The sequence below is a fragment of the Thunnus thynnus genome, chromosome 8, assembly GCF_963924715.1.
Source record: "Thunnus thynnus chromosome 8, fThuThy2.1, whole genome shotgun sequence".
In the NCBI taxonomy this organism is placed as follows: Eukaryota; Metazoa; Chordata; class Actinopteri; order Scombriformes; family Scombridae; genus Thunnus; species Thunnus thynnus.
In genome coordinates, this window is record NC_089524.1 from 14,805,722 (window position 1) to 14,832,370 (window position 26,649).

The 26,649-nt window shown below is 39.8% G+C and overlaps 1 protein-coding gene across 2 annotated transcripts in view; it reads left to right on the forward strand.

The window, feature by feature from the left end:
- LOC137187654 (adhesion G-protein coupled receptor D2) overlaps nt 1-26,649 on the forward strand; it is a 98,257-nt gene that overhangs the window by 41,118 nt on the left and 30,490 nt on the right. For both annotated transcript variants that reach the window (XM_067596718.1, XM_067596720.1), the window contains 3 exons: nt 6,892-6,933; nt 11,367-11,420; nt 14,917-15,070. In XM_067596718.1, coding sequence (XP_067452819.1) covers nt 6,892-6,933; nt 11,367-11,420; nt 14,917-15,070 — 250 coding nt within the window. The remainder of the gene's footprint in view (nt 1-6,891; nt 6,934-11,366; nt 11,421-14,916; nt 15,071-26,649) is intronic.

Below are 26,649 nucleotides of genomic sequence, written 5' to 3' on the forward strand. Positions count from 1 at the left end.
TTTGGTTTGTATTTTCTTTTTCCACCAAAAACATAATACTGTCTTGCCTCTTGCTTGGCTTGAGCAAAGCTCATCTGGGTGTTAAGGCTTTTATTGGGAGGTGTTTATCTCATCAAACTGACAAGGTGGCAGCCTGCCCGTCTACCTGCCTGTCTGTCTGCCTTCATGTCTTCTTGCCAGCTTCCCTAGGCCAGCTGGAGCAGTTACACAGAGCTGGATTTGAACTGAGGACCTGCAAAGTATCAACTCCCTGTTTCACAGCTCTGACAGACATTTTGATTTGACATGCCATGAGCAGTTAAAGTGAAAGTTATGTATACATGTTAATTAAACTGTTTATGCATGGAGGGGTCAGAGACATTAGCAAGTCCCAGCGCAGAAGTGTGAATTTCTTTTCTTTTTCCCCCATCACAGCGTTTTAACCTCTTCTGTCTCTCATTTCCGTAATGATTACCAGGTGTGAGGGCAGAATTTTTCCTCCCCTTTTTTCGCCAAGTAGGGATGCAGATAGCTCTATTTGTGAAAAGTGTCTCTGTGTGTTTGAATTTAGGCTGGGATTTTTGACGTTGAGTCCAACTTGTTCAAATAGCTCTCAGTTTTGGCTTCGGGTGACACTGAAGCCTGGAATTCACTGAAAGGATGTGGAGGTTGCGGTCTTCAGCTGCTTAAGGGAAAGCAGTCGGCCCGATTGAACAAAAAGTATATCTATTTTGATTTTGATGTAGAGTTAGACAAATATAAATCATTTTTGACATTGAGCAATGGCAGTACCCGAAATTCTGCTAAGAAGTGTGTGGAACATGTGGTTTACAATTACTTAAAAGAAAGTAACCAAATACAGCTATCTCATTTATGAAAGGTTTTTGTATGTTTTTATTTAGATATGGAACGCTGAGATGGAGTGAAACTTGTTCAAGCAGCCAAACTAACGTTTTACTTCGTGCCGTACCAATGGAGGAAATTTTTTTGGATTTTGAAACCCCTGCTGTGACACCGGACTGGTCTCATTCAAATGAATGAGGTGATTGTGTTTTTTCACACATAACTTAAAGTCAATGAGAACACTGTCTTACTGCTAAACACATAGCACTATTAACCAAACCTCACTAAGGATAGGCAGATGACGAAATTTACATGATACAGTTTAAGTCATGTAGACTCCCGTGGCTACAAAGACATAGAAAGTCAGTGAGCTTTAACCATAGAGGTGGCAGATCAGGAAAAATTATAATGCTGGCAAAAGCACCATGTAAAGATTAACCACCAGGCCAACCTGCACCAAATGGGCACAGGCGCAGGGACCCAAGGGGTAAGGGGGTGCCTAAGGCAGAGCCCCTTTATAAATGACTTCATTTACATTACTTGTTGGGGAGGCAAAAAGTTTAGTCTTCTTGAAGGGCTGAAAAAATAGCCTTCAGTTACAATCCTGTACTACTGCATTGACACAAAAGACATCTTATTGAATATGACTATAGCTGGCTACAGGCCTGACATTTTTTATTCTGAATAGTGGAACTGATTACAAGCTTTTGACTTGAACACCCAAAATCCCACCAATGTAGAAAATATTCCATTGTGTTAGTCATGAGAGTGACTGCCACCATAAACTTAAAACTGATAAAAGACAAACCACAAGCTGCATCTATTATACATCACTGTATGCAGATTACTACCAGAAATCATGTATTTCTTCCAAAAAAGCAACAAAATAAAAAAAAGGAATTTTAACAGTTGTTATTATACCTCATGTTAACTTCTTACCCCCCCCACTCCCCACCTTCCCCCCCATACAAAAGGGAGAGCTAAGCTGACAGCAGCAATATATTCCAGCAAGAAAGAGAAAGCTGCCCTGTCTCCCAGTCTCTCTCTCTCTACTTGCCAAGACAATGCCCTCCCTGCTTAATCACAGTTTTCATATCTGTACATTGAAAATTTAGTTCCCAAGGACAATGTCATAAACTGGCTGTTTTCTGAGAGTTTTACCTGCCAACGCTGTGCTCCTTAACTTTTCACATTTGGGAGGTTGATGGAGATGGGGGATAGGGGTGCTGAAAGGTAAAGGAGGGTGTAAAATATAGAGACATTACTCACCGAGTAATTATTTGTAACACAGAAAGAGAGGTGGAGGGACTAACACTGTGCATGTGTGTTTTGTTATTGTTGGTATTGCAGTGATGGGGTCAGGGGGAACGTGTATAAAACAGGGCAGGTGAGCTCTCCTAATGAAAAGTAAAGTCTCTGCTTCTTGTCACAAAATAATAAGGACACAGAATTTTTTCCACAGTGCTGGTGCAGTGTGCTCCCTCTCAGAATAAGGATGGTACTTGTGCTGTGGAAACTTGGGGCTGATGTATGGGACTTAAAGAGGATTTATCCATGTTCCCAGCCATGCTTGTTGCAGTGGTTTGTATGACTGCTGGACATCTGCATGGGGGGAGTTTGTTAACCCTGAGACCCTTTCTCTGCTGGAGTATCAACAAAAGTGTTGAACAAAAGTAATAGACAGCAGCATTTTCATCCATATCCATCCATATTTAGATAAATAGATAAATAAGGTGATACAAAATAATACAATAAATGTAATTGATTTTTTTTGTGGCAGATGGGATTACCTCTGTACATGTTTTTTTTAAATATATAAATTTGTATGATGAGCACATTCCATTTTTAACTAAATTTAGACTTTACATTATGTCAGTGATAAAAAAAAAAATGAAGCCTTTTATGCTACCCAGCAGGTATTATATCCATCAACAGCCTTGATTTCTATTGAAGTATCCTTTAACTAAACACTGAACTCCTACCTGCTCGTTCACTTTGTCTCTTCATGAAATCTCTATCTCTTAAAAATGTGAAAGGCCCTCAATCAGTTCTGCTCACTGGCAACTGAATCAGTACACTAACCATGTAAATTCAAACTGCATTTCACCTAATAATACAAGAGCTGTCAATGTAAATGGACAGGCTATAAGAATTGCTTTATTTGAAAAAGATCTCTAGCTTTTGACGTTTGAGGAAAGTAAGCTTTTTATATTAATTTGTTATACCATAAAGCTATTAAGTACACACATTTACAAAGCCTTTATTACAAGTATTACCAGCAGTTGATTGGTCTCCTTTAACATTCAAATGCATTCAGTTGATGCTCTTAGGCAGAGTGAGTTACAAGGACAATAAAGGCAGAATGTGATGATTGTTCAAAAGGAGGTTGTCAATGTCACAAACAACCAGTTGTAAACAGTATGACGGTTAGAAGCAACGCATCCTGATTTAATTGAATTATTATGAGTAATCGATTTCTGACCTGGATGTGTTCTCCCTGCTTTCTCAGACAAAGATCTCAGCAACTGATAAGAATCAGCACCCTCAGGGGCTGTTCAGATGTTGTGTATTTGGCGCACACAAATTGATTATTTTCAATGGAGACGCGCGACAAGCGTGCTCAAAACCGGATCGTCTGCGGTGCATTGAGTTGGAAAAATCTCAACTTTTTCGAATGCAGCAAGTGCACCACAAGTCATGTGATAAGAATTAACCAAATCAGCTCCACAGGACTTACTTGACCCAAAGACATCACAACATCCAGTCGAAAGGTCAACCACCGCTAGTTGCCAACCGCTGCCAACCGCTGTTAAAAACCAAAAGGAGACAAGTGGTTTTCGTTGCTTTGTAATGGCAGGTGCAACAGTAGCGCAACCTACTAAGCACCTTGGATAAAAGGATGAAAGCGGCACGGCTGGCGTCTTCCACACGTTTTTAGACGCAACATCTGAACGGCCCCTTATTCGTTTAACAAATGCTATTTTCTGTCTTGCATTGCAACATGGTACATTTCTCTGGGGTGATAATGTTTTTGGTCAAACACAGTGTTTGTTGGCTTTAACTTTTTAAACATACAATTGTTCCCTAATTAGTTGGCTGCTAATTAATTTATGCTCCCTTGTTTGATGTACAGTATAGCAATACTTTGAAAGCAACTGCGTTCATCTTTTGCATAAATTTGTAGCATTTGCCGCAGAGTTCAAAAGAAACAGGACTGAGTTTATAAAAGCACACATGCATTTAAATAATGCGCCCCATTTTTCTCTCTGTTTGTTTTTAGTGGGAATATTAATGAATTAACATTTTAAACAATCCATCATTATTGTTGTGCTGCCACTTATTTTTAACTCAATTATATTCTAATAGATCATTTTTCCTAATGTGCACAGTATATTCTCCCCACTTTGTTCACTACACAACAAAAGATTAATTACAAATAAGAGGAATGATCAAAAACATGATAATCAAATTGCAACAATAAGTTGGAAATTGTAATTCTAATGCAATACAATGGGGTATCTGTTGCAAATTAACCACCCACTGTCTGTTACTGTATTTGTGTGCTTGTACATATGCGTATTTATGTGTATGTGAGACTGTATGACAACAGTATGACAAACTCAGTACAATGTATTGGTTATAAGTAGCAGTCAATAAACATTATTGGTTGTAATTTAAAATATATTTACTAAAAATGAAAATCATATTTTCTTTTATAATGGACTTCCTCCATTATTTAAACCTCTTCATTAACCCTAACAGAGGATTTAAGTACACAGTAATAATGAGTATTCTGTTGGAAACACCATATCAATCAGGATGTTTTTGTGACACACACTGCTGGTGATGTACAGTTTAAATAGTTATTTTTGTAGTTTATAAACCTTTCAATGGAATATTCACTTAATTCAATAGTTATAATGAACCTATATCACATACTTTATTTAACTGGACCTTGCTGGCCCACGTGAGCAGTGGTTCCTGACCCACGCCAAAGAATACTCCAAAAGATCTAAGCACATAAGCAGAAGAAACAATAGTAGAAATTAATTTTTTTTTCAATGTTAACATGACAAGAGAGCCAGCTGCCTTGATGGCATCTGGGTATTGATTTCAAAGATTTTCAAGATTTTGTCCTGGTTTATTTGATATCAAGAAGGCCTGCCTGCTGGGATCATTAACTATGTGATGAAACATCACAAAAAGGCCCCGTAACCACTTTCACATAAAAATGTCTGTACAGGTCTTGGGGAGTACTGCTGCGCATGTGTGAGAAGTCTGATTCATTTCTTCAAGTGATGTCACTTGAGGCAATATCAGTTAGGGCGGAAAACTACAAGTTTGACAATGAAAAAAATCTGTGTGTGGAGGTAGAAAGAAGTGAGGTTATGTATGGATTAAGGCAAAGTAGTCAAGGGGACATCAAATAATCTGTGGCCTCTATTACTCTGTATTTGCCATCAATATGAATTTCTGAAACAATGATAGAACTTCTTGTTTCCTATCTTTGAGCTACATTCTGCATTGTATTTGGTCATATCAAGGATTACAAACAACTGATGGTACTGTGTGAGGGTAAAATCACAGGACCCGGATCTCAGCTTGAGATGCCTTGTTACGTCTGTTGTCTTCAGCATGTCAGACTGGAATTGTCAGTTTAAAGAGGATGGATGTCCCAAGGTGTCACCTGACAGCCCGACAGACAGGGCAATTCAGTCCCTGGAGGACAGGAGAGCGGCCAGTAAGAGGTGAATGGGCAGTAGTTTGGGCTAGAGGTCATCATCGTCGGCCATCGTCAGCCTGTCACTCTGAATGGGCCCCCAAATCATGTTGTCAATGGTGATGCATCGTGATCTCGCTCTGGCAAAAATTGGATGCTCCAAACTTGATTGATGCATTGACCAGGTTGTGCCTGCCTGTCCTCAGGATGTGTCCTTACCGTCGTTTTAAAGATGAAGCAAAACAGACACAGTCTGAGCAGTGAAATGAAAGAGATGTATTTTTAAAAGTTTTTTTTTTGTGTGTGTGTGTTAGCTAGACCCATATCGACGTACGGTTGGCTTATCAAAGAATCTTCTGTGTCTTTCAGCCTTGAAATTTATAGGATTTTACCTGCCTTTTTATTTTTCTCGGTACATCTTTTGTGGCACAGTTCAATTGGTGCTCTGAGAATGTTGTTCTCACCATTTCCATTGAGGCAACAGGATTACATTATGGCCCGAAGGCGAATGCACAGCTTGTACATTCAATGGATGCCACAATGGATTGGAATGAAAAATAGCTGTTTTTCTGTGACCAAAAGTGCACCCTTTATGCATCCAAGGGCATGGCATTCTTGGGCCCTGGGTACTAGCCGTGGAGTTTTGTGAACGTGTAATATCTTCTTTTATGTGTCATTTCTTTCATTATGCTTCCTCTGTCTCTCTCTTTCTCTGCTTTCCTCCAATGGTTTTCCTTGATAGTCTCATCTGGTCTGAGTTGCTCTCTTCATGTGCGTTTGCGTACGTGTGTGTATGTGTGTCTTTTAATATGTGTTTGTGTTTATACTGTGTTTTTTTATCCTCATAATTTATGACTATGCGTGTCCGCATATGTTTGTGCATGCACGGACTGCGTGTTATGCGCGTATGTGTCCATACTTAATCGTATATGTGTGTGTTTGTGTCTAAGAACACAGACTGAACACAGGCACTTGAGATTTTCTATTTCTATAAAGCCGTGTGGAACCTTGGGTTTGAGCCTTTGATGGCTCAGTGGGGGCTGGAATGAGGAGCATGAGTATTGTAGAGGAAACAAATGCAAGCTCAGCCTTACGGAGGTGGCCCAGTTTGGAGAAGTTGTACTCTTTCAAGTCCTGCTTCTCCTCTCGTTACTTTTTACTGCAGTCCACTACAGCACCGCGTAGCTCGGATAGAGCAAGAATCCAAACAACCTGTACATATCAATCCACTCATTACTTCTGATCTGGTTCTTTTTATGGGAGGATAAGAGAGAAAACAACTGTAACAACTTTGTCCTCCTCTTTCTCTCTTTCTTTCTCTCTCTCTCTTTCTTTGTCTGTGTTTGCAGGGCCTTTTTATCTTCCTGATATATGGGGTGTACAACACAGAGGTAAGTCTGCATTGTGTCTCAAGGCTGTCGGAGTGAATGAGAGAAATGACAAGTTTCTGATGGGAAGGAGGGGAGGGGACATCGTTTCCACGCAAGCGTCCCACTGCCCTTCATGCTTGGACTAACTTATATGCATCCGAGTCCGACCATTAAACACTGACACGCCGCAGTTCTCAGCCACTCATTCCTCACCCACATTGGCTAATATTTCACTGCCTCTTTAAGTTTTTAAACTCACGGCCCTCCATTTAGCATCCTGACAAAGCCGCTGGCCAGGGCTTTTGCGGGGCCCCAAGCAGTCTCCATAGTAGGACAAAAAAAAAGAAAAACAATATGCAACCAACAGTATGCAATGAAGGAGTGAGGAAATATCGTATTTAGATGCTGCATTATTACCATTTAGATATGCTGTAGCTGTGTGGGGGGTGGAGGGCGGGTGAGCGGGTGAGTGGCGAGACAGAGAGATATGATTTAATGGATGAGACTCATGAAAATCACTCTTGGTCAAATATGGCTTTTAGTGTTATGTAAATAGGGTTAACTTTACATGTGCATAGGTGATATTACATCTGAGCCCTCTTAAAATACAGCACTTTTTTTTTTTCTGAACCTGTGGCCTATTTCTCATTTTCAGACACCTCACATTCCAAACTTTAAGGAGAAAGTGAGAATGCGAAAAGGATTTGCCTTCTGGCACAGTTAAATATTCAAAACATAAAAACATTTTGCATCTGATTTAACTAAAACATTAATTTCTGAAATTTCTGATGAAGTATATAATACAAGAATTGCTGATCTGTGTTTTCAAAGTATTCTTTGAACAAAATGTAAATATTCAGTACTCTGAAGATGCATGTGATATGGGAAATAAAGGATGATATAAGGTTGATATCACAGTGAAATAAAAAAAAAAACTGTTCTAATTCTAATTCGAAACTAAATTCTGTAAATACAGCATGCCAAAGTAAATTTAACAAGTTTTCTCCTCTGTGTCTGGAATGAACTAATGTTCAGTTCGGATAAATACAAACATATCTCATCTTTTCACTTGCCTGTTGTTGCTTTGACTGAATATAATCAATGGAAACATCACTGTATACTTTTTTGAAGAGCTTGGTAGCATATAAATGTGTCACAGCTCTACAAAAATGATGGTCGGGGATACATTAGTCCAACCTCCTTCTCCTTTTCTGTTTTGCATGTCTTTTTCTTCAAACTGCTTTATTTTGTTGTTTCATCACCATCACTAACGTCCCTCTGACCACCCCGGAAGATATGTCCCATCTAACATCTATATTTCTGTCCTTTTTTTTTTGTTTCCTTTCATCTCAGTCTTTTCTTCACTTATGTCCTCTCCAAAGCATGAAGAGCTGTCCCTGAGTCATAGGCGATGCACTGACAATGCAGAGCCAGGGAGGGCTGACCCTTCACACTGTAAAATAAATCAACACAGCATTCTTGCTTAAGTGGCTTTTTTAGTGCTTGGGAATTCGTTTTCTTACACTCAGGTTGTCCTTGACCCTGGGGTCATCACAATTTGTGAGCAGTACATGTTCCACTTTTCAAAAGGACTACACTTCTTTGTTAATGTTTGAAAATAATAAAATAATACACATCTTCACATTTCTCTTTCTTCCTCTGAGCCCCCACCACCACCTTTCCGGGGACTCCTTTTGTTCCCTCACACCTTGCTCGTCTTTTGTTTTGCATCTTAAACTTGCTCTCCAAAGCATGACAAAAAGCATAACCAGCTTGAGGCTTTACCCTCACTGACACCTAAAAGGAAATATTTCCTTAACGCTTAATGGGAATGATCAAACGTCTTTTTTTTTTTTTTTTGTCTCTTTCCTGTCATCAGAGTGGGAGAGAGAGGCCAAAGTGAGATAGAGGGGTTCCTGCTCTGTCTATTAATTTAGGCTAACCAGTCTTGATCGCTAGGGACGGTAACCTCACTTTTGATTACATTATCATGACAGCCACCTGCTTCACAGAGCAGTATGTATGAGCAGCTAATCCAGATGTCAATGGTCATCTCTAGCATTGAGACACTGGTAATGAGGACAGAAAGTTTCAAGTGGTTATACTATGCTATAGCATTATGTTTCACTTTCAAACTGTGTTTCGGCTGAGTCTGTCGAGAGGGAGTGTTATTGACAGCTGACGTAGCACATGGAAGGTATGCAAAAGTGAGTTAGGCAGATATGTGTAACAAAAGTCTCTAGTGTGAAGAAAAAACTTTGCGAAGTTGCTGTTAGTTGTTCATCTAATACAATAAATCTTAAACCAAATTTGTGTGAAGAAATTTTACTTTGATATGCTAAGGAAAGGTGCTGAATTAACCACTGCATCAAACACAGAAAACACTCCATGAGGAGGGGTTTCCAGGCTCCATAATTGCAAACATGGCAATGTTTGCAATTATGACAGACTGCGTCTGCTGCTATTACACTCTAAATGCGGTGTTTTAATTGCTAATTACCTGACAATAGCTTTCCATTATTCATTGCAATTAGCTTTTCCTTGGTGGTCACCTTGTAATCCCATGCTTTGATGACCTTTTATTTCCATCAGCTCCAAGGATGTCGGCAGGTGTTGTCGGGTGCGCTGCTTTCATATGGTAATCGCTTAGCGCCCATTTACATGGGGAACCACGCTTTGCATCATTGTGAAACCTTGAGTGTGCGCAAAACCCCTTAAACACATAACGATCATCTAAAACAATGCCCTTCCCCTCATTGTCAAACGATTAATTAAGTTGTGTCATGTAATTGCCTCAGCACGCATGCTGCTTTTGATATCAACGAAATTCCCAGGACTTACTTCCCCCATTAAATAACATTAAGACGGTGTCTCTCCAACATCTGCACCAAGTCGAAGGCCTTCCGCGGATCTTGTCAGAAATAATAGGCTGGTTTTGGAAACATGATGCTTGTGCTGTTGATTCTACCCTGTCACAAGGCTCGGGCTCTCTTCATTATGTGCCCCTTCAGCAGTGGTATGTATGCAAAATATCCTCTGTATACACATGCTGTCTCTGAGTGTGTGTGTGTGTATGTGTTCAGTGCGGTGTCATAATTTATAAAATGCCACGACTTAATGAAGCCATAAGCCATAATGCATATTCACTAACGTGGTGGGCTGGGCTGGGACGGGCTGTAGTGATGAGTGCCCAGCCGCTACAAATTTACAGTGAGTGCTGACACCGTGCACGAACACATGCACGTACACACACACACACACGCACAGACGTGATAGGTGCCAGAGGCTTCTCATGCAAGACTTCAGCCTACTTAACTCAACCACTAACTTAGAGTAATTCCTGCTGCTCTGCGTGTGTTTTTTTTTTTTATTTGATTAGATTTTTTAAAACTTAAACAGATAATTATCCTGTTTTTGTTTACAGTAACACATAGAATGTAGTAAAATTAAAAATGAAAAATGTTCTGATATTAAATGAACACTAATAGTTTTATTATATTACATTATACTAGCAATCAACAGCACTAAAATAACAGATCCTTAATTATAATTAAATTCGGGAATATAACTTTCTAGCAGGAAAATATTCAGTCATAGCTGCAGCTGTATGACAAATATACATTTTTGAATATTCTTATATTGTTTTGAATGCCTTCAATTACAAAATACAATTTTTCATTTTAAAATAAAAATTATACCTGAAATTTACTATTTAAATACAATAAAAGTGAATCCAAATGATTACTATTCTGTAAGCAAAGGTCCTGGATTGGCATCAATTTTGACAATATTACAAAATGATTTGGTCTCATTTTAAAATTAAATTCTTTCAAAAGTGTGTTTTTTTTCCAACGAGTTTGGTAAATAAAGAAGTAAATTACAAATTAGGGTGGGGGTTAATTAAATTACTATATACTGAAATTGTATGTATGTATACTGTATATCTCTGCTACATGTATATAAAATATACTGCATTAAATTTTGGAGTCAAACCAGTGCAGTCTGGTATTGTTCGTGTTAAATGACGGCGAGCTCTACACTGTTTCATCCGGAGTATAAAAATGTAATCTGTTCTGCTAGGGCGGTCCCTTCTCCTCCAATAGCTCCATTTGTTGGTCCCGGTGCTCTGTGTTGACAGATGATAGCTTGACGTCGTCTCCTTAGTTTGCCAGCTCTATGTGTCACTTTCAAGTCCCATTAGCCACTGGGACATACTGGAACACCTTCACACACACACATACACACACACACACACTTTCCCAACCACTGCATACAAACTAACGCTCAAATCTTTTATTTTCTTTCCACATTCTGTTCTCCTTTCTCTGTTTAACACTTTGGATGCTCGGAGGAGTTGCCTGTGAAAGATTTTTAGTTTTAAGTGTCTTTTACTGAGTGCCGTGTCAGATACACTTATCTCTTTCTCTCCTTTTCTCTCTCTCTCTTTGTTTCAGGTTCGGAGCACGGTCAACAGGATCAAGGAAAGGAGAAAAGCGCTTAATTTTTCAGTATGTAATCCTCTATTTTCCTCTGTGTGTGTGTGTGTGTGTGTGTGTGTTTGTGTGTGTGTGTGTGTGTGTGTGACAGACTCAATTTTCCTTACAGCCTTTGCTTCTCAAGGGAAAAAAAAAAATCACCACTCCAGCAATGCCAATGAAAGCTGGCCACAAAGCAACATTGTACATCTGCTAGCCTCTCACTAGTCGACAGTCCATGTTAGATGCCCTTATACATCAAACATAGACCCTCCATAATAGCCCCCCCCCCACACCCCTCCTCACTCTGCCCATTGCAGCACCTCCATCCCAGCAATGTCAAGCTCCGCGGTGGGTTACAAGTTTCTAATCCAGGACAAGCCGTCCCCTGACATTAAAGTGTCAGGCCAGTATTTATACCTTGTTGGATGCTGCTGTTTGGCTGAAACGGTGGGTTGCTGTGGGTGTGTGTGTGTGTGTGTGTTTGTGTGTATGTGTATGTGTTTGTTTGTGACTTGTCTTTGTGTGTGCACCTAGGAAGATGATAGCCTAAGCAAAGCACTTTAAAATTATTTAATGGTCTCTAGCACACACAAATAGACCTATGCCACACACACATTTACAGACACCCACTGTCGTCACTCCACACTCTTTTCCACACATGCACACGCACACATATACACACCATGCGACTTGTCCCTTATGAACGATCACATTAACTCCACTCCTGTTCTCAGGTTGTTGTGTCACACTTTACGGCCAGTAACACTTTGTCCTGCTCCTCCCACCGCACCCTCACCCACACATATGTACCCCCCCAGTATTCCCCATCATGGTGCCCTCTCTTCCTTTTGACCCCCCCACCTCAGATATGGACACTGTAAGGATGGGAAGAAATCAAATAAATAAATAGATAAATTGAAGTAAGTGTGTGTGTGTGTGTGTGTCTGTGTCTTGGGTGCAGGGGCCCCCGGGGGCCCCTTGTAATCAGGTGCAGGTTGATATATTGGCTGCTCATGTTATCAGTGAGGCCCCCCCATCTACCGTCATTTTTACTGCTTCCTCTCTTCTCTCGTGGTGGCAGTTTTCCAATCTTGCCGGGTTCCGCTACCAGAATGCGTTTTTTAGTCATCACTGCCGCCTGACGGTTTTTAGCTAATGCTATTTTGTGCCATAAATCCTGTTTGAAATACTGTATCCACCTGTCCTTTGGTTAGATAGGAGACATTTGGCTCTAGATGACCGCACATGCCCCTATATATCCCCTTGTTGTAAAACATAGGATTGGGTATCGTGCCTCACTGGGTGAGGGATAAAGAGGCTTTGGCGATGTTACTGCATATGGGGTCATTTGAAGATGAATGGCACTTGTCGGAGATAGAGGGGTTTATATGTTGTATTATTTGCAACGATTGAAGGGTTAACCCAATGGGATAATTCATTGCAACTTCAATTTCAGGATTTAAAATGTTTATTTAAATTTTAAAAAGATCATTTGAGACTTTCATCGTCCCTTGTGGGAAGTTTTTTGTGCATTTGAGTGGATTATAGTCTTGTCCAAAGTGCAGAAGGATAATAAATTACCAACATTACAAGCAGCCAATATTAAGCATTCCTAACATATACTAACATCTCTAAGTGTGATGATGTGTGATACTGATTTTTTAGGAAGGTAAAGAACCAAACTAAATGTTTCACAAATCTAAACAACGCACATCACATTAGATTAAACATTGTATTTAACCTAGCAACAAATCTGAAAATCATTTAGATAGCGCAGGAAAAATTATACTTTGCTCTCGGTACAGTGACGAGACACATCTGACCTTGATGACCTCTCATATAAATTCCACCAAACCTAATCACACACTCTCCCCTCTTTAATTCCACACCTGTGTCGACCTCTTTATCCCCTTTCGTTGTAGAAGCCGTGCACAGGGGCGTGGATCATGCACACAGCTTTTTTAGCCTCAGGGGGTGGGGGTTTAAACACACACACACACATACACATGCGCAGTTTTTGACCAGTGTAGCTCGCCTGTTTGATACCAAGTACCTCCTGACCCACCCTGACCTCCCTCTTGTACACACACAGCCAGATTGCTTTGTGAAATAAAGCTGTCAGTTGCAGGACCCAAATAAAAAACAACCCCCTCTCAATACTCTTGAGTTCCATGCCCCTGACACCACTGAAATATAGATATAAATTGGAAGTGGATTAGTTTTTTTGATCTTAATTCAAGTTATGACAAGATATAGGAAGCTAGGAGTTGGTTTGAATCCGTCTCGGTAGCAGAACAAATGAATTAGGCTGGAATTTGATTTTCACAGATGGACAGTCAAAAAAATAGCTATGTTTTAGGTTTGTTCAGTAAAAGACTATAAATAAAATGTTATTTATTTCTGTTGCTAGGACTCTTGGTTGGAGTGACTAAAATGATGTAGCAGTGTACATGTATTTGTCTCTTTCCACACGCGTGCGGGTGTGTGTGTGTGTGTGTGTGCATGTCAGTCCTATGCACTGAAGCTGGACATCAACAATACACAAAAGCCGCCAAAATGGCAGGCCCACAGTGTTTGCTATGTGAGGCATTCCTGCCTGATGGAAGTATGGTACAGTACAGCCTGTTGAAGCCCCCCCCCCCCAGTCTGTTTGAGAGGTGTGCAAACAAATTGTTTTTCAGTGATTGCAATTTATTTTTGTCTGGCTGGAAGATGCATGAACATGTATGATTCTTATATCAGATAAGTCTATAAAAAATGTTTTTAAAAATCCCCTTTCAGTTCAACTGGGGCAAAAGAGGTTAAAAACCCTCTTACAGCTACAGTAATAATCAGATCAGCATGCCCTCTCTGTGTTTTCAATTTTCATTCATGCCAACTGCTGAATAAATGAATAGGCTTATCCAGCGAAACACTTTACATGCAGAATGTGAGCAAATGGGATTTACTGTAAATGAGAGTAGCAACTTAATGCTCCATCATTCAATGATTGCGCATGTCGAACTGTATAAAACAGGCAGCAGAATTTGCTCTCTAATAATGTTAAATGATGAAATTGATATGAAAATATATCAGTAGATTAACAGAGAGAAGCGATGGCGAGTATCTCTTGATGGTCATTAATTCAGGCTTCAAAAACAAAATAACTAAAATACAGCAGTAATGCAGCTTGTGAACAAACAAAAAAATATCATATTTTTAACTCACTACTCTCTCTTGCTCTGCACCAGGTGTCAAATATCACACAAGCATCATCTTTTTCTGTAAATGACCGGTCATGTTCAAATAAAGCCATATGGAGCAATAACTCAAAGTAAAGAAGTAACCATTAATCTTTTGAACTGATGAGGATTTCTTCAGTGCACTATACAGTATATTTTCCTGTATTGTCTGTCAGTACACAACGTTGACATTAAACTGTCTGATAAATTGTGTTTAGTTCAAATACAATTTGAACTTATTTTCTGTCACTTCAAAAAAATCCTCCCATGTTCCTGTACCGACACCGCCTTCTCATTTCTTACAGAACTGTGCCAGTTCCCGACCATCCAGCTCAGTTACCAGCTCTCGTCCTGTCAGTTTCCCACTAGGAGCAACCGCAAGCCAGGAAGATGAGGCCACCCCTACCTTCCCTCACAGCAACACCCCAGGCCTGGGGAAGGAGGAAGACGGGACCAGAGGTGAGTTGTCAGACCAATGCAATGCACCATAAGGAAGTTCAGGCTCTTGGCCCCAAAACTTTCAACACTATGTGGGTAAGATTTTCTTTTTGGCTTTTTGCAACAGTTATTAAAAACATAATTTAAGAAATTACAGTGCAACACAGCAGAAATTTTGATTTGTCAATTACAGGTTATAATATGAATCAAGGCTGCACTCCATTCAGGTGTGCAGTGCAAGGGCCTTGGTATTTGGACTGCTGACTAACTGGCATGGCTTAAGGTCCCTTTACTTGACTATCATGACAGAAACATGGTAAAATATTTGCTCATCAATCCAAAACGCTGGTCCTATATCGCACCCACTGAACTCTGACTGAGTTCTGACTCTATTTCTCACCTGATTTATTACCTCAGTAAATAGTTTCCTAATGAGTTTATTTTGTAAATTATGGTCCCATTTAGAGTAAAACAGATGATAAAGCAGGGTACACTGTAGGGCATAGCTGTGTTGTGATAGACAAGTCCTTACCATGGCCACAACATTGGTAAGATAACGTAATTATGGTGTAGGCATAGCCATGGGCATTGCTGTGTGTTTTCAGTTCATGAAAGTTAATTGTAACATTTGATTGCCTAAAAAAAGTCTTCAGTTCAGTGTTTGGTTGTCCTAAAAGACCCTCTAAGGAGTTGGATGTTCAGTTTTTCTGGTAAGTATAAGTCTGTTTTTCGCTGGTGAAAATTAGCACAGCTAACCATAATAAATACGGTCACTTCTGGCTCCAAAAATCCAAGATGGCGATGCTCATAATGCAAACTCAAGGCTTCAAAACAGGAGTACACAAACCAGTTGGTGACATCACGTTGGCCACGTCCATTATTTTTTTTTACAGTCTCTGATGCCACACAAACCAAAACAAAAGCAAAACAAAAAAAGACTTTGTGTGACTTTCTTTGCATTTTCAAAGTGGTACAGTCTCTTCTTCATGTACTTTTTTTCTATTTACATCATAGCACTATGATTCACCACACCTAAAATTGATATTGTACTGTCTGACACAGATTGCAACCAAGATTTTAATAGAGCCATTTTGCAATGTGACATGCAATAAACTTGCATGGTTGTTGTTCAAGCCTAAAGGCGCCTTTAGTGATGAACCAAATGTTATTAGTTACAGTGCACATGCTTTTCCTGCTTTGAAAAGTCACCATGTTTGCCAAGTGAAAGAGCTATAGAATGACTCCAGTTTGAAGTTAAAGGTGCAGTGAAAAGACAGAGCCATTGAAAACATGAAATGCTTATGATAGTTGTAGGAAATGTTATACTTATATCTATTGGATTCACCACATTGGATCAGATTCACCTTCTGCCTGCCTGACTACAATATCCATCTGGGATCCTTATATCCAGTACTCACAATACATACATGTTTTGACTGTAAGTATTATAAACAGTTACATTTGGGACTTTGATCAGGGTCACTAAAGTATTAACTGTTGAGGGAGGGGAGGGCATCTCTAATTCATCTCTAAACTTTTCTCACAAAGTTTTCTTAGTTGATCAGAGAATGATTTCTCCCAGCTGTCTTTACAAGTGAACATAATAGCAAGTCACAAGATTGCTTGCTAATTTGATTATTCTGCTGGCCTTGCTTTTCAAAAAGCACAAAAAATCCACCGTCACTTAAAAAGAACAAGGAAGGACACCCATTATGTGATATATTTTTTAATTAGAATGAAAGATGAAATGTGAATATATGAGAATAAGTGAAATATTTTGTGGGTCATGTACTTTTTTTTTCATAATGTAACTCTTCTTTTGAAGAGGGCAGCACCTGTAGCCTTGCTTTTTGAACATTTCAGTTGTTAAGTGGTAGTTTTGTCTGTGAAGGATTTTAATTTTCATTTTACAGTTGAGCCCCTAAAATGCAGCTAAGCCTTTTCACTGATTAAATCAATTGAATTAACAAGTGTTGAGAGCTCACGTGTGGCATGGGTATGTTTGTGGCAAAGGAGGGGGCAATTTATTCAACCAAATGTACCATATGATTGGAGATGCCCATTTGATAACTTAATGACACCCTCCTCTCACATTTCTAAGGGTGGTATGTTTTCATAAATACTTGTATTTTAATGTTGCTTGCACAGCAAAGTCATATTGGAGGTTGTAGTTTGTTGTGTTTTTGAATTTCATTGCATTATAGTGAGAAGTGTTTCTAATATTTAGTTATACCCTCACTGATATACAGTAAATGATGTGGACAAAATATTAAAATTAAAGGGAAACTCCACCAATATTACACAGCAAAGTTTGTTCTGAGGTCTTAAGAAGTAGTACTGCATATGTGTAAAATGTTGCATAAGGCCTTTTGTGGCTCCAGAGGGAGCTGCGGGAAATTGGATATATTGCCGCAAGTGATTTCGCTTGAGGCAGCATCAATTGAGGCTGATGACTAAAAGTTTGAGAATGAAAAAAAAAATTGGTGTGGAGTTAGAAACAACTGAGGTTCCCAGACCTCTGTGGCCTGCTCCTCATTTCTGCTTGACGCTAGCGGCTCAAGCTGCTTTAGCCGCCACTAGTACGACACAACCGGATCTGACCGACACAGAAGAAGAATGCGTATGATAAAAAGGACGATATCTCTTATTCTGCTGCATCAAATTTGATTTTTTTCAACTGTCCATCGTGAGTCCGACAATGTTAAAGGATTTATAAATTGGAGACATACTCTTGAAAGTATTATTATAGAAATACCGCTGCCTCCAAAATTACCATAACGTGTGCTGAATATAGTCCCCCACTGTTCCCCAACTGGCATATCTGCAATGCATTACTGCAAGGCACTCTGAAACAGAGTGTAGCGGCTGGCCTGTGAAATCAGACATCAGAAATCTCCTGTTAAACTGTAACACTAACCAGACACCCTGGCTTCAATCTAGCTGCCTGACCCATGCTGCACTCAGCAGAGTTAAGAGTCATTTGGTTGTGGAAAAGATTGGAGACACCAGTTTCAAAGCAGGGAAAGAAAAAGGGAGAGGTCGATTCCTGGTTTCATTTTGTAATTTCAAGGTGATCTTACTGTCATTCGTTTTATTGCTCCAGTTGATGAAGCATTTAGACAGTTGAAGATTTTTTTTTTCCTTAAGTTAGACTGATTTATTTGCAAACACCACAAAAAAAGGGAAATACATATATTACGCAAAGAGATTTACGAAAATATATCTGCTTAAATGATTGCACTGCTTATGAAGTGCTTAAACTGTTAAAAATGGTATATCTCAGACAACACAAATGAGAAAACTTCCTATGCTGATCCCTGAGATATAATTTCACTTACAGATTTAAAGGAAAAATGTAACCAGATCAGGAAATGTATACTTTTCTAGAAAAATCTAGAACAACGTGTGTTTCAGCCTTTTAAATGTGTTTGAAAGGCTGAAAAACACATAGCGACATATAATAAAGAAAAAACTATTTCATTTGCTGACAATGAGGCAGAACAGTTGAATATCACATAACACACAGTATCTTCACGTGGTAAATACTATGATGGTCATGGTTTATGACTTGTGCAATAATGATATTCACATTTCAATAGTACATGTGCTGTGTGTTATCGCTCCTTGTTGCCGCTCTGTGCACCTCTCACACTGTGATTTACAGCGTTTCCTTTGCAGGTGATTTGCATGGTCCCCGACACTATTACTGTCTCTTTCATTCACTCAGTTCGCAGTAGTTAAATCAGTCCCTACGTCACATTTACATGACTGAACCTCCAACGCAACCAGACAAATCAAAACTCTGCATCAAAAATAATATTTTTGATGTAACACAATTGCAGAAATAATTGATTGTCACATGATATTATGCAGCCCATTTGCTGCTCCTCCAATCTGCTCCAGACTCAATGCTACAACATGCAAATTGGCTTTGTGTGATTGACTGCTGGGGCTGGGTCGGCGGCAGAGTGTTCATTCAGTACAGACTACTGTATGCGTATTATATGCAGCAGACAGGCAAACTTGCTTTCTCCTGATACACTGTAACTAATCATCATGACGAACCCCTACACCGCTGACCATAATCTAATACTACACAAGGAGTAGAGATTTTTTTAAGCTATTTTAAACATCTCTGTGATGCTTTGAAGGGGTGACAGCAGCAAAAGGAAGCTTGTGTTTGTGCATGTGTGTATGTACAATTGTGAATTCCCGTTAAAGGCACATGTGTACAAAAAAGATGTAGGATAATGTTGCACAAAGGAAATTAGAAAGTTCAGTAAGACCACCTGAAAAACCTTTTAAGTATTTAAGATATTAGATCATAGACAACAACTTAATCTTTGTTACTTTGTGTTCACACATTTGTCAAGTAATTTCAGTATATGTTTGCTTGACTAATTTCTCTGATGGTCACACTGAGAATGTGATTATGGTTGGGTCAGTCAATCATTAACTTTATCATTCAGTATTTTTAATATACAAAATCCTGATCTTCAGCAAACCATACAGTACATTAAAATGCTGCTGTCTGTCATTGTTGATCAAATAGCATTTAAATAATTTTGTAAAGAAATACAAATAAAGCTTAACCATTGTAGGACCAGAATGAGCAGAATCTTGCCGTTTGGAAGTGGTGGCTTCACAATGGAGACACCTTTATTTCAACTGTATGATCAAATCTGTCTTCTCTCCATAAAGACCAAACAACAAACAGATGGGCCCCATTTTTTCTTACAATAACCACAGCATCTCCTAAGTGATAGTGGTATCTTGCATATACAAGGTCAATCCCTTCATGGTAGGAGTGTGTGTGTGTGTGTGTGTGTGTGTGTGCATGTGTGGGTGGTGGGGGTGTATGTGTGTGTTTGTGTGTGAGTGTGTAACAACGGGGTAGGGGAGTGTTCTGCTTTTGATACCGTTATGTCTTTTCCATCTTTCTGTTTACTCAAGTTGGTTGGCACAAATGTCCAAGGTGGACACTGGGTTATGTTGAGAATACATGAAGCATACACATTACGCACTGCCCTATTCCTTACTGCTACACTACTCTTATAACAGTACCTTTCACATAGATGCTTTGACGAACGAGGAGAGGGAGGATCACTCAAAACAATTCCTCAATAATGTAGGGTTGTTATCGTGCTCTCACAGTGCGCGAGTGAAATTCATTAGTAGCCCAGTGATATTAATGATGGAGTGAAATTTTAGCAGCATCACTCATAATTTTACAGAATGAATACACTGATCCTTCCTGATCTCCCTGTATTCATACTTCATTCATTCATTCAATTTACTCATTTGTTTTCATGGTTATTAATTCTCCTGTCATTTCAAATCCTGCCACTCCCTCATGCCATGCTATCACCTCATTCCCTTCACCTTGTTTCCTTGTCCATTTCCCCACCTGCAGCTCATTCCCTCATTAGTCCATCAGCGTATATACCGGTCCATTTCCACTAGTTTCTCACCAGATTGTCTTTTTCGTTACGCTTAGCTTTCCAGCACTTCCTGCCCAATTCCTGAACCTTCCCGTCTGAACTTCAGCCTGATTCTCTGCCTGATCCCTGCTGGTTAAGTCTGCCTTCTCTCTCGATCAGTCTCCTGGTTCTGAGCCATACCTGTTTACTGGAATAAACGTTGTGAACCTGATGGTTTCTGTGTCGTGGTTGTGGGTTCTTACCTTTTCTTAGTCAGTGAGCATTACATAGTGGCTGTGAACACAAGAGAAGGACAAGTGTATAATGAAGGAATAAAAGAGGAATAGGAGGTGAGGTGTGGGGGAAGTTGAATTGAAAGGGCAAGGGTTTTGTGGGTGTTTGTGTATGTGCATGAGTATTGCATTCTTGATGAGATGGCCCCATACAATGGCTGAGTTGAAGGTTGCGAGCCCTTGTAAGCAGGAACAACATGCTAGGTCACCAGTGTTACTTCACGTCATCTTCTTGCTTTGTTAAAACCTCCTTCCTTTGTAACAAGCAAAGATGGCCAAGCAGTTATCTTTCTTTTGTGGTTCATGTTTTGAGTTTTCTTGTTGGGTCTCTTTTTCCTCAAACGGTGTTTGACTTGACCATAGATATATGAAATTTGTGTCTTGTGTCTTACTGTTTCATGTCTAATTTGTGTCAGTTCTGTGCAATGGTGATGACACTTCTCCTTATTGTCTCCTTTTTATCATAAGGTTTCTAAATCTTTGGGTCACAATCATATCAGGGATTTTTGGGGAGATTTTATGAGGTTTTATTTAAAATTTTAAGAAACTACAGTGTTCAGAGATAGATAGATTAGTTTATACCCCATACCCCGTTTAACATAAAGAAAAAGAGGACAGTAAAATGCAGTCCTCACAAGTTCATCTTAGCAAACCTGATTTCTGGTGTCATTTCCAGTTTACGTAACCCAGCTTGTAGGAACCATATGCCTGCACACTGCTGACATCTGACACCCCTTCCCCTTCCTCTTTTCCTAACATATGTTCCTCAGCGTCCCTTGCAATTAGGGGCCTTGTAGATAAAGTGGTGCGGCGGTCTATTGCATGCATCTTCTGCAGATTACACACAGATCTTTTGCTGACACCACCACGGGGTTGACTCCCCCTTACCTCCTTCCACCCACACACCATCACTTGTCATGCATGTTTAGTCCAATTCATTGACATGCAACAGGATTCCCTGGCTTCAAAACACAAAAAAAGTGTTTCCCTTGTGTAATGACAGCATGTTTGCAGCAATGTCATCTGGGTACTTGCTGTTGAATCCATTTCTCAATATGCAGGTCCGTTTCTGTGGAATTTGCACTATGAAAAGTGCTGTGCAATACTGACAAAGCCAAATTAGCAGTTAAATGCCATATATCAAGGTAAAGTTGTGATGTTTCAAGGATAAATATTGGTGTTATCAGAAGATATTTACACTAAAAAAAAACTTGATATATATAAAATTGGCGCAATGACCAAATCGGTAGAGACATATAATGTTCAACTAGAACAGTATGATAAGCTTGTAAAATTTGTCATTTAACTGCTGGACAGTACGCATCGTATGTTCTGCAGTTCTATGATATATCACCATGTTATGAGCGAGTTGAGAATAAATGAAGACTGGTTTGTAAAAAGTTGTGAAATAGTTATGTACAAACGCTCAAGAATACAACATATTTCAGTTTTTAAAAAAGTGAAAGCAGCTGTTAAATTACTTCTGTTTGACCTTTCTCTTTATTTCTTTTACAGTGTGATTTTTACTCATTTGGATGTGCATGTTGTAAATCAGCACTTTGAAAGGCTTGTTGGTGTTACCAGCAGCTATGAATGACAGACATAAACTACTCTAGGTCCACAGTCAGCCAGTACTCTATTTATACTTGGTGCGGCAGCTGTTATCACAGTTGAGGGGGGGTCAACATACACAATACACCTCAGAGTCTTAACTATGACATCACGGTTAGGGAGGAGCAAGAGAGTTAGGCTGAAATGAATTTGAAAATTCAAACAGACACAGACAAGCTAATGTTGAGCAGAAAAATATTTTTTTACACACAATGTTCTGTGTTTAAAATTAAACAATAAAATTACATTATTGGAAAAAATATATGCCAACAAGAATCAATGTGATTGTGTGTGCAGCACAAAAAAAAAATCATTTAGTGTGGAGTTCCTAATAATTTAGTGTGAAGTTCCTCTTTAATCAAGTGTCAGTGTGGTCTGAGGCCTGTTTTAAGACTTGCAAGAACAGTTTGCTGTGAACTGTGAACTATCTTACTGGACAATTTAAAAACAGAAGTTTAAACTCATGTGCTGCCTGGAGGTGGGGGGGATAGAGTTTTTTTGTAGTTTGATAATGGTATAAAACTGATTGTGTTTTCTATTAGTTCCAACTGGTGTAACAGGCCAGTTGTATTCAGGAAAAACCAAACATGCTTCAGCAAGAACAAGAAGAAGAATTTGTTGCTGTGGGAATTTACATCAGAGTGATAATTAACACAGCAGAATCACAGACACTGCAGGCGAGGTGTGTGTGTGTGTGTGTGTGTGTGTGTGTGTGTGTGAGAGTGTGTGACAGAGAGGTATTTGGCCTCTGAGCGGCAGCTTGTGTTCATCATCTTGCTGATGCAAAGTGATGTGCACTAATTCTACATCTGCTCTAACCAAACAGGGCTCAAAAGTTCAGCCAAGTCCCAAAAACATCACTTCCTCACAACTTGCATTCCCCTACCCTCTCTCTCTCTCTCTTACTCCCTCTCTCTCTCTCTCTCTCTCTCTCTCTCTCTCTCTCTCTCTCTCTCTCTCTCTCTCTCTCTCTCTCTCTCTCTCTCTCTCTGTGAAGAAATTAAATTTGATTCATTTTCCCTGCATCCCTTTTGCATTTTGAAATGATTGACAAATAAGTGGATATGACTTTGGGGTTTTGTGTGTGTGTGTGTGTGTGTGTGTCTGTGTGTGGATTGAGATTTGGCTTGGCTGTTTAGAAGATGTGTGGCCCTGAAATGGGCTCTTGTCATGTGGGTTGAAGCTTTGAGGACTTGATTGTAGCTTCACAGTGTAAATACCCAAACAAACAGGCCGCGGTCAAAATGGTGGGTTTGCTATGTATTTACATTCCTCTTCCTCTCTCCCACTTGATTTTCCTTACTCTCTCTCTTCCTCTTGCATCTGATTTGTTAATTGTAGTTACTAGCTGGCTTTCCTTTTCTTCTTTCTTTTGCTCTGTCTTCCTCTGACACATTCTCCTTCCATTCCCTCTTAATTTCTCTCCGCTTATGAATGATATTTGTAATATTTGTGGCTCCAAGTCTCGTTGATAAAGTAAGAGCAGAAAAGGACTTCCTAGCTGGAATTAAGATTTAAATTCTCAGTGAAAGCACTTCTCTACCATTTCTCACTATTGTGTGAAAAATCTCAAAAACAGTGCTGGATCATTTTTAAAACACCTAAACAACTGCTTTTTCTGCACTCGTACTACACTCTGGCATTTGATCTTCATCACACCCAATGAAACAAATCAAAAGATGAAATATTGAGCCCATTTGGTTGTTCTTAAGTGGCTTTAAGCGCAACTGTTTATGCATATTCGCCCAGCCGCTACAAAGCGTACCAGGCTTCTTGAATTTGTTTTCCGCAGCTGTTCTGCATAACAACGCCACGCTATCACGCACAGGCGAAAGTCTGGTGAAGGGAATCTATTCATAATTCAAAAAAACAACAGGGCACAAGCTGTAGCGTTGTCAGATATAACAAATTGAGGTGGAAAAGAGTTGAATTTGTATCTGCTTACGGAGGTTGACTGCATTATACATACTGCAGGTGCCGCTGAGTGCGTGGTAATAGGATATATGATGGATGGCCAAGCTGCATGGGCTCCCATTCCTCTGGGTTATTCATCTATTTATCTGCTTATTTATTTATTCCTTCACCCAGAGAGACCCTCACGAACTCAGGATTTGCCTAAGGTGCAATAGTGCCTAAAAGAGGCTGAGCATTGGCCAGTATGGAAATAGGGCTGAGCAGTCCAAGGTCTGGAAGTCCTCTGTTGAGCATGTGTCAGGTGTACTGATGTCTGTGCTGACGTTCATTGGTGGTGTTGGTGGTTTAAGGAGGCCTGCAGTTTGTTGAATCTTGATAGTCCTTCTTTCAACAAAACCAGAGAACAAAACCATGACACATTGTCTTCGTAGGAACTTTTTAGAAACCACAGATGAAACTCATATCTCACAGAAAATTTATTGGAACATTCATGCAAACTCGTCCAGAAAAATTTCAACACAATAGAGCTGTGCTTTTGTCTCTTGAATGATTGTTATTGGCACTGCAGAGATGGTGCAGGGGTTAAGATCCCCATCTTCAGCAACATGTACCCATGATGATGTTGGACTAAATCCCACCAAAACCTTTTTTATTGCATCCTGTTATTTACCCCCTCAGCTGTCATGTTGTCTAAATAACCACATTAAAATTCCAAAAATTAAAGATTTTTTTTATTTTAAATAATAATATACTCATAAAGTTGAACCCAAACAATATTAAATCAAACTGTGGCAGTTAAATATATGTATATAATATATATATGTATATATATATGAAAAATATTATATTTATACAATTCATTGTTTGTAGTCAACCACCCAACTTGAAACCAAACCTACGGAGACTCCTGTGACGTAGAGTTAGCCAGCACCACAGCTTTGATCACACACAACCGTCAGCTAACTGCCTTTCATGTTTAACCCTGTCACTGTTCCCCTATCAAGGGTGTCACTCAAGGACGTGCATGTGCCCCGGGGCAGGTCACCTCCCCTGGGGCAGGCTGTCTCACAGTTTACTCCCCCTACACCATCACCTCCTTCTCCAGCAAAGAGGGAACACTCTTTGTAAATATGCACTATATAAAGCTGCACTAAACATTTTTTATATAAAGGTACATCAGCCTTAATCATAAATTTTGCTCAAGTGCTCTTTCCCTCTTGTCCTGCGTGTATTCACTGTGTTTGTACAAATGAATTTTCATTCACAAATGCACACACACAGCAGATTTTCTGCAAGTCTCTTAACATAGTACTAAAGCATTCACTACTACTACCACCATCCTGCAGCTGCCAACAGCACCTCTAAACCAATATCAGCACCTCCACTCCCTCCCCCCCCAAGAACATTTTTCCATCGTCCTCATCTCAACAGCCCATGGCAACGACATAGCCAGCAGCTTACGACGAAGCAAAGTGAGGAAGAGGGCGGGGGGTGAGGCGGGGGGAGTCAGGCCGTAGATCAGGGCAGGGAGGATGGCGGCGCGACCAGTAGGTGACAGGGGAATAACATCCCTTTCTCCTCAATCGACAGGGACCATAACTCCTGCCTCTCCAGGGACAGATTGAGAAAGGCAATAGCCCTAGAGGCTGTGAAGCACGGATGCTTAGGAGAATTGAAAGTTAAAAGAAAAACGCAGTTTGCCGAGCCACTGCCACTGATTCAGCCAACAACGCCGCTATTCGCCGCTGGAATTTTCTTATTTCTTTCTTTTTTTTTTCAGCAATAGAAAGGCCCAAGTGGAATACTGTCCATATAGATTATCAAACAATAAATCTCCCGGGGTTTTCTAGTAGTATTTTTCCTCATTTTTGGGTGGTCTGTACGTATTGAAGTTGGTAGGAGAATGTCCACATCTTTCTTTTTTTGTGACCTGAGGTCACTGAAAAAAGCATAGATTGTCTTTTGGCGGGAAAGATTGATGGGATGATTTTTTTTTTTTTCTCTATAGAAATGAACTTTCCTCTTTGCTGCTAGTTTGCGATAAACTGGCGCAATCAGCACACAACACCACAGCACAATATTTTCATAGCGGCAGTAACAAAGTGTCACCTAGTACCAGACATTTGAGTCGCTGGGGGCTTGGGTGTGGCCCAATCCTGATGTGGGTGTGGTATGAATATTCATGTAACTGGTTTAATTAAGGTGTAACACGGTAAATCGCTCTGTGTCATTCAACCTCTACTGTATGTGATTATACAGTGAGGGCTATCTCAGCAGAGAAATCTTAGCTCCTCTTTCCCTCTCTGTCTCTGTTTTCTCATCTGTTTCACCCTCTCTTTCATCTCTCTCTCCTCACTCTGTC